We start from the raw sequence: 16,220 nt of genomic DNA, 5'->3' as shown, positions 1-16,220 counted from the left end.
CTCTTGTATTTGCTTAATATTCAGGCATTTATGGACCTAAAGCCATTTTGAACATGAGAAAGGCCTCAAAATTGTTGTAGGGTGTTAAAGAGAACCTGAGAGACAGACCGTGTAGCCCAGTCAGTGGAGATCTGGCCAGCCTCAGGCCTGGTGTCAATTCTCTTTTCTGATACATACTGGCAGGGTAACTGGGTTTAAGTCACTTATCTTTTCATGCTGTAGGTATCAAACTCCCAAGTGTAATCTGAATAGATTAAAATAGAGTTCCTATATGATTTTAATATGTTGATGTATTGATAAAAATTTATTTACACCATGTCATTTTCTCAATCAATATGTGGCTGCTGAAATCCCTGTGTAGAGTTTAGTGGCCCTCATTTCTGTTTGAATTCCTGAGAAGGTGCTGACTAGTTGTGAGACTTCCCTGCATCAATGAAATCACAAGCTCTTTCCCTATTCCCATCCTAATAAATATCCAGAGCCTAGGCAGTCTGCAAGTTTCTAAGACCTTGGAGGGAAAGGGAGAAAGTAGATAGGAGGAAATAGAAAACTAAAAAATGCAGTCTGTCTTTTTATCAAGGCATTTACAGTCAAATAAGTTCAGATGGAGAAAATAGATAATGAATTGCAAAAAACATACATGCATATGTGAGGATTCAGAGTAAAGGAATAGATACCCTTAATCTGAGATGTCTTCTGGCTGAGGCAAGTTCAGGTTGGAGAGGGAGAGGAACAGCCCTTTCTGAAAGTCCCAGTTACAGCATAGATCTGCTGTGGTGTGTGGGGGGCGGGGGAGAGAGGAAGGGAAGACTCAGAGAAATTAAACGAGTTTGTTTCTAATTTAAGCTTGTCAGCATCATCAAAAAGCATTTGCTAAGTGCTTCTCTCTGTGGTGCTATGCTTGAGAACTTAATTCATTGTCTGTGCATATGAGGAAGTAAATGGCTTTCTCTATATCTTTGGAGGGGCAGTAATGGTGTTTATCAGTCACCTAATGAATTAACCCTCAGTGGTCCTGATTGGTTTATAACCAGGCAGATAACTAGGTGTCCAGTGCTCCAAAGAAACAAGGATAGTCTTAAGGAAAAATCAGTCTTTAAGCATAAAAGAACTGCCCATTACTCTGATTACCCTTCTTATCATTGTTCATTTCTTTGATCATTTGGGAGACTTGTATTTCTTGAGTGGGGGTGAGAAGGAGGAATGAAGCTAGGAAGATACAACTTTAGTAGAACGTAGGGACTGATAAGGAGAATTAGGAATATTGGGTGCTGAAGAGAACAATATAACTTTTGTGAGCCTACTATAATTTTTAACACAAGCAATGGAATATTCTCCTTAAAAGTTTATTTTCATACATTTTGCTGGTGGCAGAATATTTTAACCAATTTTGACCATGTACAATTGTTAGGGACTGTTGTGTGTGGGAGTCCTGTAAAATACCATCACCTGGTGTCCTTGAACACTAGAGTCTTATTTTATTAAGTGCCATGGGAGTTGGAGTGGATCAGGAACTGGAAAGGATATTTAAGCACTTGTGTTTGGTTCAATAAAGGGAGATCTTGGTGTACAGGGAGAACTTGTCTCTCACCCCTTCAGCATTCACCTGGGTAAAGGTTAAGGGAGTCTGGAAAGGGACTCAACATACAATCAAAAAATGTTATGGGTGAAGGAGAAAAATGATAACCCTCAGTACTTGAAGAGATTTCATGTATAAGAAGGATTGATGTCTTCTGTTTGGCCCCCAGGAGAGGAAAGAGAGGAAGTCTAGAGGTTCAGAGAAGCCCAGAGAGGTTCAATGACTTGCCCAAAAAAAGGTAGCCTAGATAGACTGAATTTTTAGTTTAGCACAGGGTTAGACTCCAGAAATTCAGTTTCTTTGGACCTTATAAATGACTCATTTGTTTAAAGGAAAATATCCCTCTTCTCTTCTCCCTCTCTCCCTTTCACAATTATGATTTTGTAGGTAACAACTATTGAAGATTTTATCAATGCAGATTAGTACCTTCTTTATAAGTTGCAGGTTTACTGAATTTCATGGGATCACCTAGAGATGGAGTTAACTGGTACTTTACTGTTGGAAATAAGCATTCTAAATTTTGTTTGGTATTTGAAGACTATCATAAGATTGAATCAAGAAATCATGCCATTAATCATGGCATCTTAGATTTAGAGTTGTAAAGAACTTCAGTGGTTATGTAATTCAATCTCTATTTAAATTTTGAGTAAATTAAGTTGAAAATGGCTTTAATTTGTCAAGGTCACATAGTAACTGTCAGTTTATAGATTTGAATCTAGGTCTAGTCATTCTAGATCAAATATTCTTTCTGAGTTCAGCACCTTCATTTTACAGGCAAGGCAACTGAGACACAGAAAGGTGTGAAGTCATTTAAGTAGAGTCACATCCCTCTTCAGTTTAGAGGTTGCAGATTTTCTGACTCCAAATCCAGTGGTCTTGCTTTCTGCTCTGCTTTGCTTTCCCCCTCTTAGCCTACTTAAGCCATTGATTGCACTTAATCGGACCAGTCATAGGTCTTAAAATGAGAACTAAAAGGGTCCCTTTTAAACCATCACCTCCTTCTTACAGATGAGGGAGAGTGACTTGCCCAGGATCATATGGCTAGTCAGGCAACAAGGAATAATAAAGAAAATAGATCTTCCAGGGAAAATGTTTTCTGTAAACAACAAAAAGATAATCTTGTTGCTTGAATGAAAAAGAATCATTCAGTACTAATTTTGCTGATACATGCACATGTAATGTTATGAAGATTTAAAGTATTAAGTCACACTGAAGAACAAGAAAACAAAATGACTTTGCCATTAGAACATTCTCTTAATAACCCTGTGCTAATGAACATCACATCGTGGTTTTTCTTCTCTCTCAGTAGGAGATTTGCTCTGTATTTTGGGAATATGAATAAAATATGTCCTGTTGAATTTCCAAAAACAATTCTCAATGGTGATTTTACAATGATGACTTTGTGAGGACATAGTTCTCGAAGGTAGCTTTCTGATGTCTCTTTAAAAACAAAAACATCACAGGTGACTTATCAGATATTCCAGGTGTACTCAGTCTTCACTTGTACTTTATTATATTTCCCTTTCTTTAGGCAAATAAGAAACTAAAATTGGAAAATGGTGGCCTGATGAGGGAGAATTTGCGGCTGAAGGCTGAAGTTGATAACAGATCACCCCAGAAGTATGTATTTTATTTACAGAAAATGTTTCAGCATTTACTGAAGGTAATAATAATAGGTGCCATTTAGAGTTTTAGGATGTTTTCTCACTTGATCCTCACAACAGAAATAAGCAAAAGCATGATTTGAAGGACCTATTGAATTTGTGGATGGCTATATATCCATGATTGCTGATTCATTTTAGTCCACCTCATACTCTGTTTTGTCTTAGGAGATGGTCTTTTTGAATTGCTGTGAGAAAATTCATCATCTGATTGGCTGACTGTGGTAATGAAGGTACAATTGACTGTTTTGGATACTGAGTCACAGAGAAATTAAATGATTTGCTTCAAGTGTTTGAGCTAAAAGGAGTCTCACCCAGGTCTTCTCATTGCAAATCTAGTACTCTTATAATGGCCCATGGAGGCCATTATGGAATATTTGAAAGTGTGTTTGACTTGATTTTTAGTTTGAACATTTCTGTCTTTATAATATCTATATGTGTATACTTTGATTAGTAAAATCCTAGTCTCAGTCAAAGGTTTTTGGGGAAGGGGAGGTCCATTGTCACTATTGTACTTTTTAGTATAGTTAAATAAAATAAACTCAGATGTTAGTGTCTGAATATACTGGCAATATCATTCAAAAAAGAATTCTGTTCTAGAGAAATTTATCTTCCTCATCTCTGATGAAGGATGTTCATTTGACCTGCAAAAGGGTAACCTTTTTTTCCTCTTTTACTTTTTAAGTGTATAATACCAGGGCACAGGCAAGCACTTGCAGTACTCCCTGGGAAAGGATGTAGAGGACAGTTTATCAGATTTGGGACTGATTTTCATACCCTAGAATTAGCTGCACCTTCCTTCATAACATGCTGACCAATGTATCATTTAGCTAAGTGACATAAAATATTATAAGTTACAGAAGAATTCCTTAACTGGCCCTTAACACTCCATTTTAAATGGTGATGGGGGAAAAAAACAGGATCGAAAGGTTTAAGAAGAGGAAGAGGGGAAAAGAATAGAGACAGGAGGGCAACTTTTTGCTACTTGTTTACTTGAGGGTCTCTTAGTTCTTTAAGGAAGGAAGTTTCAAGGGAGAGGCTCCTGAGCTCCCAGAAGTCAGGTGCCATCTCTGAGGTTAGCAGGCCAGGACTCCTGACGCTCTGCTAACCACCAGCATTCACTTCTCCCCATTAGGAAAAAAGACAAGGCAGTAGACGGGAGACAAAGCAAATTTATCCCGCCAGAAATAGCCCAGCTTGTCAGATTGAGAAGAGAAAGTGTTGCCTCCAGGAAAGCCGAGTGTGGTATCAGGAAATGGCAGAAGGGAGCTGTAATTATCCACAGCCAAGCTCAATTATCAGTAGAGACAGGAGCAGAGCTTTTACTTTTAAATAGTTCCTTCCCTTCCACTCCTATCTTCATTTTTCTTCCCTTCGCTTGGGATAATGCCCCACTTTGACAAACGAGTGAAATAAGCTTAGGAAATGTTATTGTTGTTGTGTGGTGACTTGGATCTCAGTGATGATCATTGATTGACAGGGCTCCCCTTCAGTCAAAGTAATGGCTGTCCATTAGCTACTTCCCACAGCACACTGAATGGAACTCAAGCTATTTTGCAGCTTTTATTCCTTGAAAAGTTGCCCACCAAATATTTCAGATCTAATGCCAACCACGAGAATTGTCTTTTAAATACCTATGGCTCCAACTTGATAAATTACCAAAAGTCAAAAGATTCTCATCTGAAGGATATCTGGCCATGTCTCTTAAATAGCCAAGCAGTCACTGGAACCAAACTCAACAGAAGGACTTTGAATTTCTTTTCTCACTCCCTTCCTCTTAATGTGACATGTCTCACTAGAAACGTGACTTGAACTCAATGGTATTGTGGATCAATTTGCAATGCATTGAGGTATTAAATGCATTGCATTTGATTTATAGCCCTGTTTACTCTGCATCTCCAAACCTACTGGGATTCAGAAAAGCAGCTGACCACAGCTGAAAATACCAAGGTCTGGTTCATCTGAGGAGAATTCTCTTTTTGTATGGTCAAGAACAATAAGATAAAAAAAAAAATGCCATTTCTTCCTTGGGATGGAAAGAAAGTGTTTTTATAAAGCAAACAAAATATTCAAATTGTTCCTTTTATGTGTTGGTTAATGAATGTTTTCCTGCATCATCTTCTGGGACTCTTTTCTTTTGGTTATGGGTCTGAGTGTGATGTTCTGTTTTTTGATTACTGATTTTGCAATATTTACCTGTTGAATCTTACATGTTCTTCCTCTTCAAGAAGAATTGAAGTTGATAAATTTAAAAGGAGAATGTGGCCTTGAGAGATTGAGTATAAACATTCTTTTAAAACAGGTGTTCTTGGGGGTGACTAGGTAGCACAGTGGATAGAGCAGTGACCCCGGAGTTAGGAGCATCTGAGTTCAAATCTGGCCTCAGACACTTAATAATTACTTAGCTGTGTGGCCTTGGGCAACCCACTTAATCCCATTTGCCTTGCAAAAACCTAAACCCCCCCCCCAAAAAAAAGCAGGTGTTCTTAATCTGGAATTCATATCCCCAAAGGGGTCTGTAAATAGATAGGAAAAAAAACCCCTGCATTATTTTTAGTTTCCTTTGTGGTCCTATGCATTTTATACATTTCAAACCATTAGTCTCAGGAGGGGTCAAATCAGGGGACTTGATAAGACTGCCAAAAAGATTTGATTCAAAAAAATTTAAGAATCTTGCTTTAAAAAAACCAAAACTAATACTCTTATCACAGAAAGAGCCCAGCTCTCACACACTTCAGAAGCTGTTATATGAAGAGAACTAAAAGCTTTAATCCAAATAAATTATAATATTTTATTCAGCTATCTGCTTTCAATAAAGTAATTTTCTTAGACACACCCTAAATGAGAAGAGTAATCTTACTATTTCTTCTAAACTAGAAGAAGAATGCTTAGGAAGAAAGAGAATGAATGAATTCCACCATGGTTCATGGTTTAGATTCAAGTTCTTCTCTGAACTTTGTTTATTAAGGGGAATTCAGAACAGTTAAGGAACATTTTAACTTTTGAGATAAATGTCTAGGAAGACAATGATACCCTTTTACTAAGGCACCATGTTTTTGATACCTGTGGTTTGCCAAAACTATGTAGGGATGGGGGAGGGGACAAAAGATTTGATTCTTGATATCAAGGAACTTAGATTCTAGATGTGAAAACAGTTTATATTGCATCCCTCCAATTGAGGTCATGGATTATTTCCTTTTTGTCTTTGTATCCAGGTGTTGGGCATATAGGAAGCACAAATCAGGGCTTGTTGATTGATTGAATATATAAAATAACAGCCCTGAGAAAATGTATTTGGTTGGATTAGAAGTGGTCTAGAATTTTGATTTTTGTAAGTATATGTGGATTCCTGGCAAAGGCTTATTGACTTTCATGCACAATTGGCAAATAAACAGTGCTAAATTACATGATGTCAAGTAGGATAGAAGGTCAGAGAAAGAAGAATCTGGAATGAAGGATTCTGAAAAGGTTTCATGGAGGAAGAAAAAAATAGATCTGAACCTCCAAGGTTGAATAGGATTTGGTTAAATAGAAAAGGAGAGAATCATGGTCCAGAAATATGGATGAAACATAAACACAGACAGCAAATAAGCATCTTATGTATGAAGAGTAATGAATAAAAATGGAATGATGTGGAGGGTGGGTACTAAAACAGGGAGATAAAGCTAAGTTGGATCAATAGAGTGAGGGCAAGTTAATAAATAGAGGGTCTTGAAAACCTAGCAGAAGAGCCTGGAATTTGAGTAAGGCTCATGGACCAACAGACTGTCATAAAATTGGAAGGGATTTCTGAAGACATATTTAGCCTCATTCTTTCATTTTTACAGGGACATTTTGTGAGTTGCCCAAGGTTATGTGAAGCATCCTAAGTAATGAACTCAAGCCTTTTGATTCCAGAATAGGAAACTGATGTTATAGCCTATGTAGCTTATCCATAATATGTTTTCTTTATTTGCCCATTCCATCCTGGAAATCAGTATCACTACTTCTTTTGAAAAAATTATTTAAAAAATTATTTGTTGTTTAACGTTCTTTTTAAATTTTGAATTCCAAATTCTCTCCCTCTCCCCCCTACTTCTCCCTCATCAATTCAGAAGGCAATGATACATATGAAATCATGCAAGAAATATTTCCATATTAGCCATATTTTTAAAAAGGAAACCAAAAGTGAGAAAATCATACTTCGGTTTATACTCAGTGTTCATCAGATTTTTCTCTCTGGAGTAGGACAGAATTTTTTCCATCATGATCCCTTTGGAATTGTCTCGGATCAATCAGATCATTGTACTGATCATAGTAGCCAAATCTTTCATAGTTGATCATCATTACAACATTGCTGTTGTTTAATGTTTAATGATCTCTTGGTTGTTCTCACTTTATTTCACATCAATTCATATAGGTCTTGCCAGGTTTTTTTTGAAACTAACCCCTTTCATCAATTCTTACAGCACAGTAGTACAACAATTGAAGAGTATCTTTTTAATTTCCTATTCTTTGCTTCCACAAAGAGCTGCTATAAATATTTTTTTAACATATAAGTACTTTTTCTTTTCCTTTGATCTCTTTGGGATACAGATTTAGTAGGGTTATTGTCCTTTGGGCCTGGTTCCAGATTGTACTCTAAAATGGTTGAACCAGTTCACTACTCCACTAGCAATTAATTAGTGTACCTGTTTTCCCCTCATTCCTCCCACAATTTGTCATTTCTGATAGGATCTGAGGTGATCCTCAGAGCTGTTTAATTTGTATTTCTCTAATCAGTAGTGATTTAGAATATTTTTATATGATTATAGATGAACTTTGTCTTCTAAAATTGTTCATTCATATCCTTTGACCATTTATCAATTGAGTAATGCCTCTTTTTTCCATAAATTTGATTGAATTCCCTATATACTTACTAAATGAGGTCTTTATTAAAAAAGGTCTTTATTGCCATAAATTTTTTTGATATATCCATTACTTTTTATATTATTTCATTACCTGTCTATGGCAACTTTTAGCAAAATGTAGCTTCACTGATTATCTCTTTTAATTGACTAATTTTGGTTTTGCTTTTACTAAAGTCACAATTGCCACTTTAGTCTTTTTTTTTTTAAAGGATTTATTTTTTAATTTTTTTGTGGAGCATTGGGGTTAAGTGACTTAACTAAGGCCACACTGCTAGTAAGTATCCAAGGCAGAATTTGAACTTGGATTCTTTTGACTCTAGGGCCAATGCTCCATCCACTGAACCACCTAGCTGCCCCTACTCTAACCTCTTTAGCTGAAACATAATAAATTCTGTTCCAGTTCTTTAACTATGTCTTTCTGCTTCAAATGTGAACATTGTTAATAATATATTACTGAATTTTGGTTTCCACTTCATTATTCATTCCCCTTCCATTTTAGGGATGAACTCATCTCATTCATCTACACAGTTATGTTAATAGTAATAACTCTAATATTTACCTCCAATCTGTTTGCTTCTGTTTATCTCTCTCTTGTTATCCTGTTTATCCTCAAAAGTCTGTTTTGCTTCTGACTACTGCTTCCTTTAATCTGCCCCTCTTCACCACCTCCCCCTCCCTCCCATTTCATTTATCTTATCTTCTTTTCTTTCTGTTTTCCCTACTGGGTTAGATAGATTCTATACCCAACTGATGGTAGTAATGTTCAAGTATTACCCCCTCCCCCCACCTGTCTGCATTTTCCCCTTCATTCAAAAAACTCATATGTGAGAGAATTTCCCCATTCTACTCCTTTTCTCTTCCCCCCTTTGCCGCCCCCCCCAACATAATGGACTTAAACACACATATCCTTTGTCTAAGTAAATGCCCTTTAAAATTATATAGAGTTCTTGGAGTTACATGGTATCATCTTGTATGTAAGAATGTAAACAGTTTTAACTTTTTGAGTTCCAAATGGTTACTCTTTTATGTTTCCCTTTTTATGCTTCTCTTCAAACTTTATGTTTGAATGCCAGATTTCCAGATTTTCTATTCAGCTTTGTCTTTGACTTTGTTTATAGTTTCTTGAAATCTTGTGGAGTCATTGGCTTACTCTTGCCCATTCTCCTTTTTAAGGAATTATTTTCTATGTTGAGCTTTTATATGTTCTTTTCCATTTAGCCAAATCTTCTATTAAAGTTCTTTTCTTTATTGAATTTTTACACCTCTTTTATTAGTTTCTTAATTTTCTTATATAGTTCTTATCTCTTTTCTTTAACTCTTATAGAAATACTGGTTGGGTTTGGGTCCAGTTAGCATTTATCTTTGAAGCTTTGCTTGTGGCTGTTTTCACATTATTGTCTTCTTCTGAATTGATCTTCATTGTCAGTATAGAAGCTTTTTATGATCATATTCTATTTTGCTGTTTGCTCATTATTTCAACCCATTTCTTTGCTTTGAACTTTTTGTTAAAAGTTGAGCTAGCTTGGGGCAAAGCCAAGAGGTCAGAGTAAAGGCAGGGATTCCTGCGAAGTTTCCCCCAGACCACTCCAAATACCTTTATAAAATGATTCTAACCAAATTCTAGAGTGGCAGAACCCACATGATGAGTGAATGAACAATTTTCCAGCCCAAGCAACTTGGAAGATCTGAGGGAAGGGTCCGTTACATTGGGGTTAGAAAGGATCTGAAGTGCAACCTGGTCTGGAGCAAACTGGTCTGTTGCTTTGCCCATATTCAGATTCAGGTCGTAGCCTGGGGTCCCAGTCTCAGGAAAAGAATCAGAGGCACAATATAGTTTATTGTCTGCAGTGGAGCAAGAATCCTCTTCACAGTTCCAGGGCAGAAAGGAGTGCTTGTGATCATCTACAGACCAGAGCAGAGGCCAGGAGCACTCTCATAAGATCTTGGAGGAATTGAGAACTTGCCAGTCCCTAGGTGTTGTCCTTGAGAACAGCTGCACAAACCCTCAAAAACTTGGGACAGTGCATCTTCCACCCTGGAAGCAGAGTCCCGCCTTAGAGTTAAAAAAGTTCCTCATAGACTGGGAAAATGAGCAAACAACAGAAAAAAAAATCTGACCATAGACAATTATTTTGGTCCTATGGAGGATCAAAATACATACTCTGAACATAATAAAGTCAAAGCTTTTGAATCCAAAGCCTCCCAGAAAAATATGAATTGATCTGAGGCTTAGGAAGAGCTCAAAACAGATTTTTGAAAATTAAGTGTGGGAGGTAGAGGAAAAATTGGGAAGAGAAATAAGAGTGATGTGGGAAAATCACTAACTGGGTCAAAAGCTTGGAGGAGATAAAAAGGAGATTTAAAAAATACCGAAGAAAAACAGATTAAAAACCAGTTTGGGTCAAATGGAAAAAGTACTCCAAAAAGCTGAGGTGAAGAATGCCTTAAAAAGTCAGATGGAACAGGAGATAGAAAAGGTCTGAAGAAAATAATTCCCTAAAATATAGAATGGAGCTAAAGGAAGCTGATGACTTTGAGAAATCAAGAAACAATACAACAAAATCAAAAGAAGGAAAAACTAGAAGAAAATTTAAAATAACTCATTGGGGGAAAAAAACTGACCTGGAAAACATAGAAGATATAATTTTGAGGTAGTTCAATAATTTTTGAAAATCATCCCCCCCCAAAAAGAGCTTAGACTTCGTTTTTCAAGAAATTCTCCAGGAAAACTGCCCTGTTATCTAGAAGCAGAGGGTAAAATCAAAATTAGAAAAATTCATTGATCACCTTGTGAAAGAGATCCCAAAATGAAAACTTCCAGGAATATTATAGTCAAATTTTAGAACTCCCAAGTCAAGGAGAAAATATAAGCAGCTTGAAAGAAAAAATTCAAATATCATGGCTACAATCAGGATAATACAAGATTTAGCAGTGTCTACATTAAAGGGTCATAGAACTTGGAATATGATATTCTGGAAGGCAAAAGAGCTTGGATTACATCCAAGAATCAACGCCTCAGCAAAACTGAACATATTCTTTCAGGGGAAAGGATGGACATTCAATGAAATAGTGAACTTTAAAACTTTCCTGATGAAATGACCAGAGCTGAACAGAAAGTGTGATCTTCTAGTTCAGGGCTCAGGTGAAAGTGGATGGGAAGGGAAAATTATGAGGGATTTAATGAACTGCTTACATTCTTTTATGGGAAGATAATACTGATAACTCATATGAACTTTTTCATTTATTAGGACAGTTAAGCTTGTATAGACAAGGCACAGGAGGGACTTGAATTTGAAGGCATAAGATATTAAAAAGATGGAGTTAATTGAGGAGAAAGGCACGTACTGGGAGAAAGGGAAAAGAGAGGTAGATAGGGGTAAGTTATTTCACATTAGAGACAAGAAAAAGCTTTTGCAGTGGAGTGGAAGAGGGGGAAGGTGAGGGGGAATGATTAAGCCTTTACTATCATAGAAGTGGTTCAGATAGGAAATAATATACACACTCATTTGGATATAGAAATCTTTCTTATCCTAGAGGAATATAGGAGAGAAAATGGGAGAAAGGGAACAGGGGGAGGGGAAGAGGAATGTAGGTGATAGAAGAAAGGAAGATCATGAGAGAGGGTAGTCAGATGCAACACACTTTTGAAAAGAGATAGGATGAGAGGAGAGAAAGAATAGAATAGATAGTGGGGAGAATAGGACTGAGGGAAATAAAGCTAGCAATAGCAACTGGGGCAGGGGGAGTTGAAGCAATTTCTCTAATGGATTTGTGATAAAGAATACAATCCATCCCAAAGACAAAGCTGATGGTATCTGAATACAGACTGAAGCACATTTTTTTTCTCTATTTTTCTTGAGGTATCTCTTTCTTCCTGTGTGTGTGTGTGTGTGTGTGTGTGTGTAGTAACATGTTTCATGGCTACAAATTTTTAACCCTCAGCAAGTAACTTGGGGAGTAGGATGGGAAGAAGGGGGAGAATTTGGAACTCAGGTTTTTTAAGTAAATGTTAAAACTTGCTTTGTCATGTAGCTGGGGAGGGGGGGATTTAAAATTTAAAAAAAGTTAAGCTTGGCTTACCCCAAGGATGGGGAGGTTTTTTGTCTCTAACTAAAGTGTTGCGTTTTGTTTTTGTTTTTTTTTTTTTTATGCTGCTGTTTTAAGAGCTAGTTCTGGATAGGGTGGGGGGAGGAGTCTGTAAGTTTTGAATGTTGGGATCCAGGGAGAGATCTTATCACTGCTCTGTGATCTTCACCCAGGTGGGGCCCCTGCAGCCATCAGTTCTTTTACTCCTCTTGTTCCTGGAACTTTGACTTCATCTCCTGCTCTACTGTAGTCACAAGTGTTAGTCTTCTTTCTGCTTTGGAACTCAAACTGCTCCCTTGCAAATGACCAGAAGCACCTCTTTCTGCCCTAGAACTTTGGTCTCAGACTTAGAGGCTATTAAGTTGCCATTTAGCCTCAGCTGCATCCAGTACAGATAGATTCCTCTGTAATCTTTTTAAAAAATTTTAATTATATAAGGCAGTGGGGTTAAGTGATGGATTCTGGATTTGAACTCAGGTTCTCTTGACTCCAAGGCCAGTGCTCTTTCTATTCACTGTGCCACTTAGTTGCTCTGTAATTTTGACTAGTTGTTCAACTCTCTGGATCTGGGCTGAGAGCTCCCAAAGCTGCCACTACTATTGCTATAGCTGCTACTGCTGCTATCCTGGCTATCTCTGGTGCAGCTGCCCAGCCTCTACCAGGTGTCATACTCCTCTCATGCTAACCTCCTTTAGATGTCTTGGATTGGAAAAATGTCTCACTCTGCCCTTTTGTTGGCTCTGCTCCTCCAGAATTTGAGGCATCATTTTGAAGTTTTTTGGAATGGAATGTTGGTACAGTTTGGCTGGCTTGCTGCCTTTAATTTGCTGTCTTGGCTCCACCACCATTTCATTTTTAAAATGCAGTTTTTGAAATATTTTATTTTGATGTGACAGATACTTCCCACTAAACGCCCAATTAAACTCTTTAGAAATTATATTACAGTTACACAGAATTGTCTTGTAGAGCAAAGCTATTCCTCCACTTGACCCTCACACACTCTGCCTGGATAGCTGTTAGTTAGGGAGTTTGGGAATCCTTATATAGCTCTATTCTACCACACTCTGCCCAGATTTATTTTCATGGACTTTACTTTTTTTATCCATATGGCCTGGAATCTTGCATATTCAAATACTGTCCTGTAATGAGGACTTGGGGACCTTGAACACACACAAATCATTTTACTTCTCAGCACTTTCAAGACTTGAAGAGACCAAAGGACAGTTCTAAACCAATGCTTTCTTAATACCAATACCTTACTGTGGGTTGATGGGGAATAGAGATCCCAGAAATTCTCACTCATCAGTTTTTTCCTCTGATTAGTGGATCTAAAAGGTCTCTCAGAAGAACATTTGAAAAAGATAGCAAGTTTTCCTTCTCCATGGAGAGCATAGGACATTTCTTTCTGCTCTGTTGTGGTAGATTATTTGATATCTAAGCCTTTCGTCTAAAAATAGTTTTTTTTTTAATTCATTGATTCATTTTGGCTTTAGCATAACAGAAACTTCCCAACAAACTCCTTTACAAAGCATGTTCCCCATAAACCTTGTTTATTAATAGGAAGAAGAAATGTAGTCTTTACCTTTGATATTATGACAGCATTGTATCTGACCAGAGCTTTTATGGTTTCCCCATTTATAAAAATAGCAATAATAATGGTAATTATAATAATAATTTTTGTGGGACTTCAAGATTTATCACTTTACTATATATTTTAGTTAATCTCATTTTAAAAATAAGAAAATTGAGTTTGATGCAGGTTCAGTATGTGTCTAAGGCAGGATTCAAGCTTTCTTCCTTTCTCCCAACCCAACACATTCTCTGTTATAGTAGCAACACTATTGTGGTCACTGTGTATATTTTTGACTTTGCTTCTTTTACTCTGTATCAATTCATGCAAGTCTCCTATTGTATCTCTTATTCCATCAATTTTTACAACATAGTAATATTTGATTACATTTCTGCATCATTTTTGTTTATACCTTAACTAATAAATAGATATTATATTTCTTCCCCTTTATCATCATAAGTAATACATCTGTAATATTTTTGTAATGTCTCCTTTGCACATTTGAACCTCTGACAAGGTAAAAACCTGAACTGATCTCCACTATAGTTAGGGACTTATAAAAAGGCAAACAAATAGAGATTTTTGGTACCCACCAGCAGTGTAGAAATTTGGACCAAACATCTTATATTTTAAGCTGTAAAGATATTGCCAGACAGCTGACCCTAATTTTCCCAAACCCTTCAGAATCTTTGCTTTTTTTTTTAAATCAACACTTATCTTTCTAACCTACCTGAGGCCAGTGTTCTTGGCCCCTGCTTGTCTATAGGTCTATAGCTATGGAGCTGGAAAGAGCCTTAGAGACAATACAGTTCAACCCCTTAATTTTACTGGTGAAAAAATGAGATGTAGAGAAGTTATGGGACTTGACCAAAGTCCTATAGTGAGTAGTGTTTTATGGGTCCATGATTTGGACCTGCTCCACTTTTCACACTTTCAGGAAGTTCTTCCTGACATCCTACCTCCTGAGTTTGTTCCAACTCTATAATTTCTGGCATTTGACCCTGGCCTGATAAGTTGACTGATTTTTGTTATGCCCTATGGTTTCCCTGGAAGGGGATCTTGTAGACTGTCAGGGGAACCTGATGGTGCCCTGGGGCCAGACTGTGACAGCAAGGCACTAAAATGAGTTGTTTGCACAGGCCCCTCAGCTGCCTAAGGGGCCCATCTCTGAAGGCACAACTAATTGGGAATGGGCAGAAGGATCACAATCTCTCATCTGCTTGTCCTTATTGGAATGATATAATAGTAGAGTGGTCTGTGGCTTACACATATGACCAAATAAATTAGATTGTCGAAGAGATTTTAAACTCCTAGAGAGGCTGGAATTGAAGGACTTAAATTTTTTTTAAATCTCTCTTTTTACCCACTGCCTCTTAGCACTCTTCCTCCTCTTCCCCTTTTCCTCACCCTCATAGAGTAGGTGCTTAAAAAAAAAGTTGAGGATATCTAATCAATTATAATGTATTTTGATTTTAAGCTTTTGGGCCAATACTCTAGTCTTCCATGTGAACCATTGCAGAATACAGTGTATAAACATCTAAATAGTTATTAGTCTGCTCCAAACTTTAATTTTAAATGTGTCTTTCTCCATTTCTCCAACTCCTACCTCCACATCATTACAAATGTGTGATTACTGAAGTTTTATGGGATAACTGTACAAGAAGACCCTTTATTTGGTATTGGCAAAGGACAAAGAAGAGGAATTGATTTCTGAGCATTTCATTTTAGTCTGCACTAGTTTACTTTGGGTAAATTTGGTCCACAATTAAAGGTTAGGATTCTCAGACGATACTGGTGCACTGATCTATGAAAATAGCAAGAATATTATTAGAAATTTTCTGAACATTTGGGTTTCAGGATTTAGGATTATGACCCAAACCCCAACTTTGCACATCAGTATCACCAGATAGTTACTGTAGTTCTGAGTGCCAACAGCTGTTGTGATTCTGGGCAGAATTGAAGTAAAAGTCAAAAGCAGAGAAGATGTCATTACAAAGTAAACAAACTACTCCTTTCTTACCTGCAGTGCAGAGAAAAGCTGGTTACATGAGGTCAGGCTGCTGTAGTTGGTTGCATATCAGAACAAGGCCAAGAATAAGAGGAGATTGGAAACTGGAAGCTTCCTGAGAGATTCCTCCTTTATCAGTTTCGGGATCATTTGAACAAGAATCCAGGGTCCTTGTACAATTTTTCCTTGTCTACTCAAGGTTTCCTACTGTCTACAAACATGCCTCTGTCTCTCCTATCCCCACTTGATCCCTCCATCCTGCCTAGCTGTTAAACCCTTGTCTTTCCTCTAGTTTGTGGCCAAAGTCTTTGAGGAGGCTATCTTACAGTGGGTATCCTCTGATTCCTTTTCTCTCTCTCTCTCTCTCTCTCTCTCTCTCTCTCTCTCTCTCTCTCTCTCTCTCCAATCTGACTTTTAATCTCATTCA

General features: G+C 37.3%; 1 protein-coding gene across 1 annotated transcript in view; it reads left to right on the top strand.

Annotated features, from left to right (window-relative positions):
* Positions 1–16,220, top strand: part of OBI1 (ORC ubiquitin ligase 1) — a 51,921-nt gene that overhangs the window by 24,326 nt on the left and 11,375 nt on the right. The window contains exon 5 of the mRNA XM_074191864.1: positions 3,111–3,199. Within this exon, the coding sequence (XP_074047965.1) occupies positions 3,111–3,199 (89 nt within the window). The remainder of the gene's footprint in view (positions 1–3,110; positions 3,200–16,220) is intronic.

Source organism: Macrotis lagotis, chromosome 6 (assembly GCF_037893015.1).
Source record: "Macrotis lagotis isolate mMagLag1 chromosome 6, bilby.v1.9.chrom.fasta, whole genome shotgun sequence".
In the NCBI taxonomy this organism is placed as follows: domain Eukaryota; kingdom Metazoa; phylum Chordata; class Mammalia; order Peramelemorphia; family Peramelidae; genus Macrotis; species Macrotis lagotis.
Note: the sequence above shows the minus strand (reverse complement) of the source record. Positions and strands in the feature narration are given on the sequence as shown.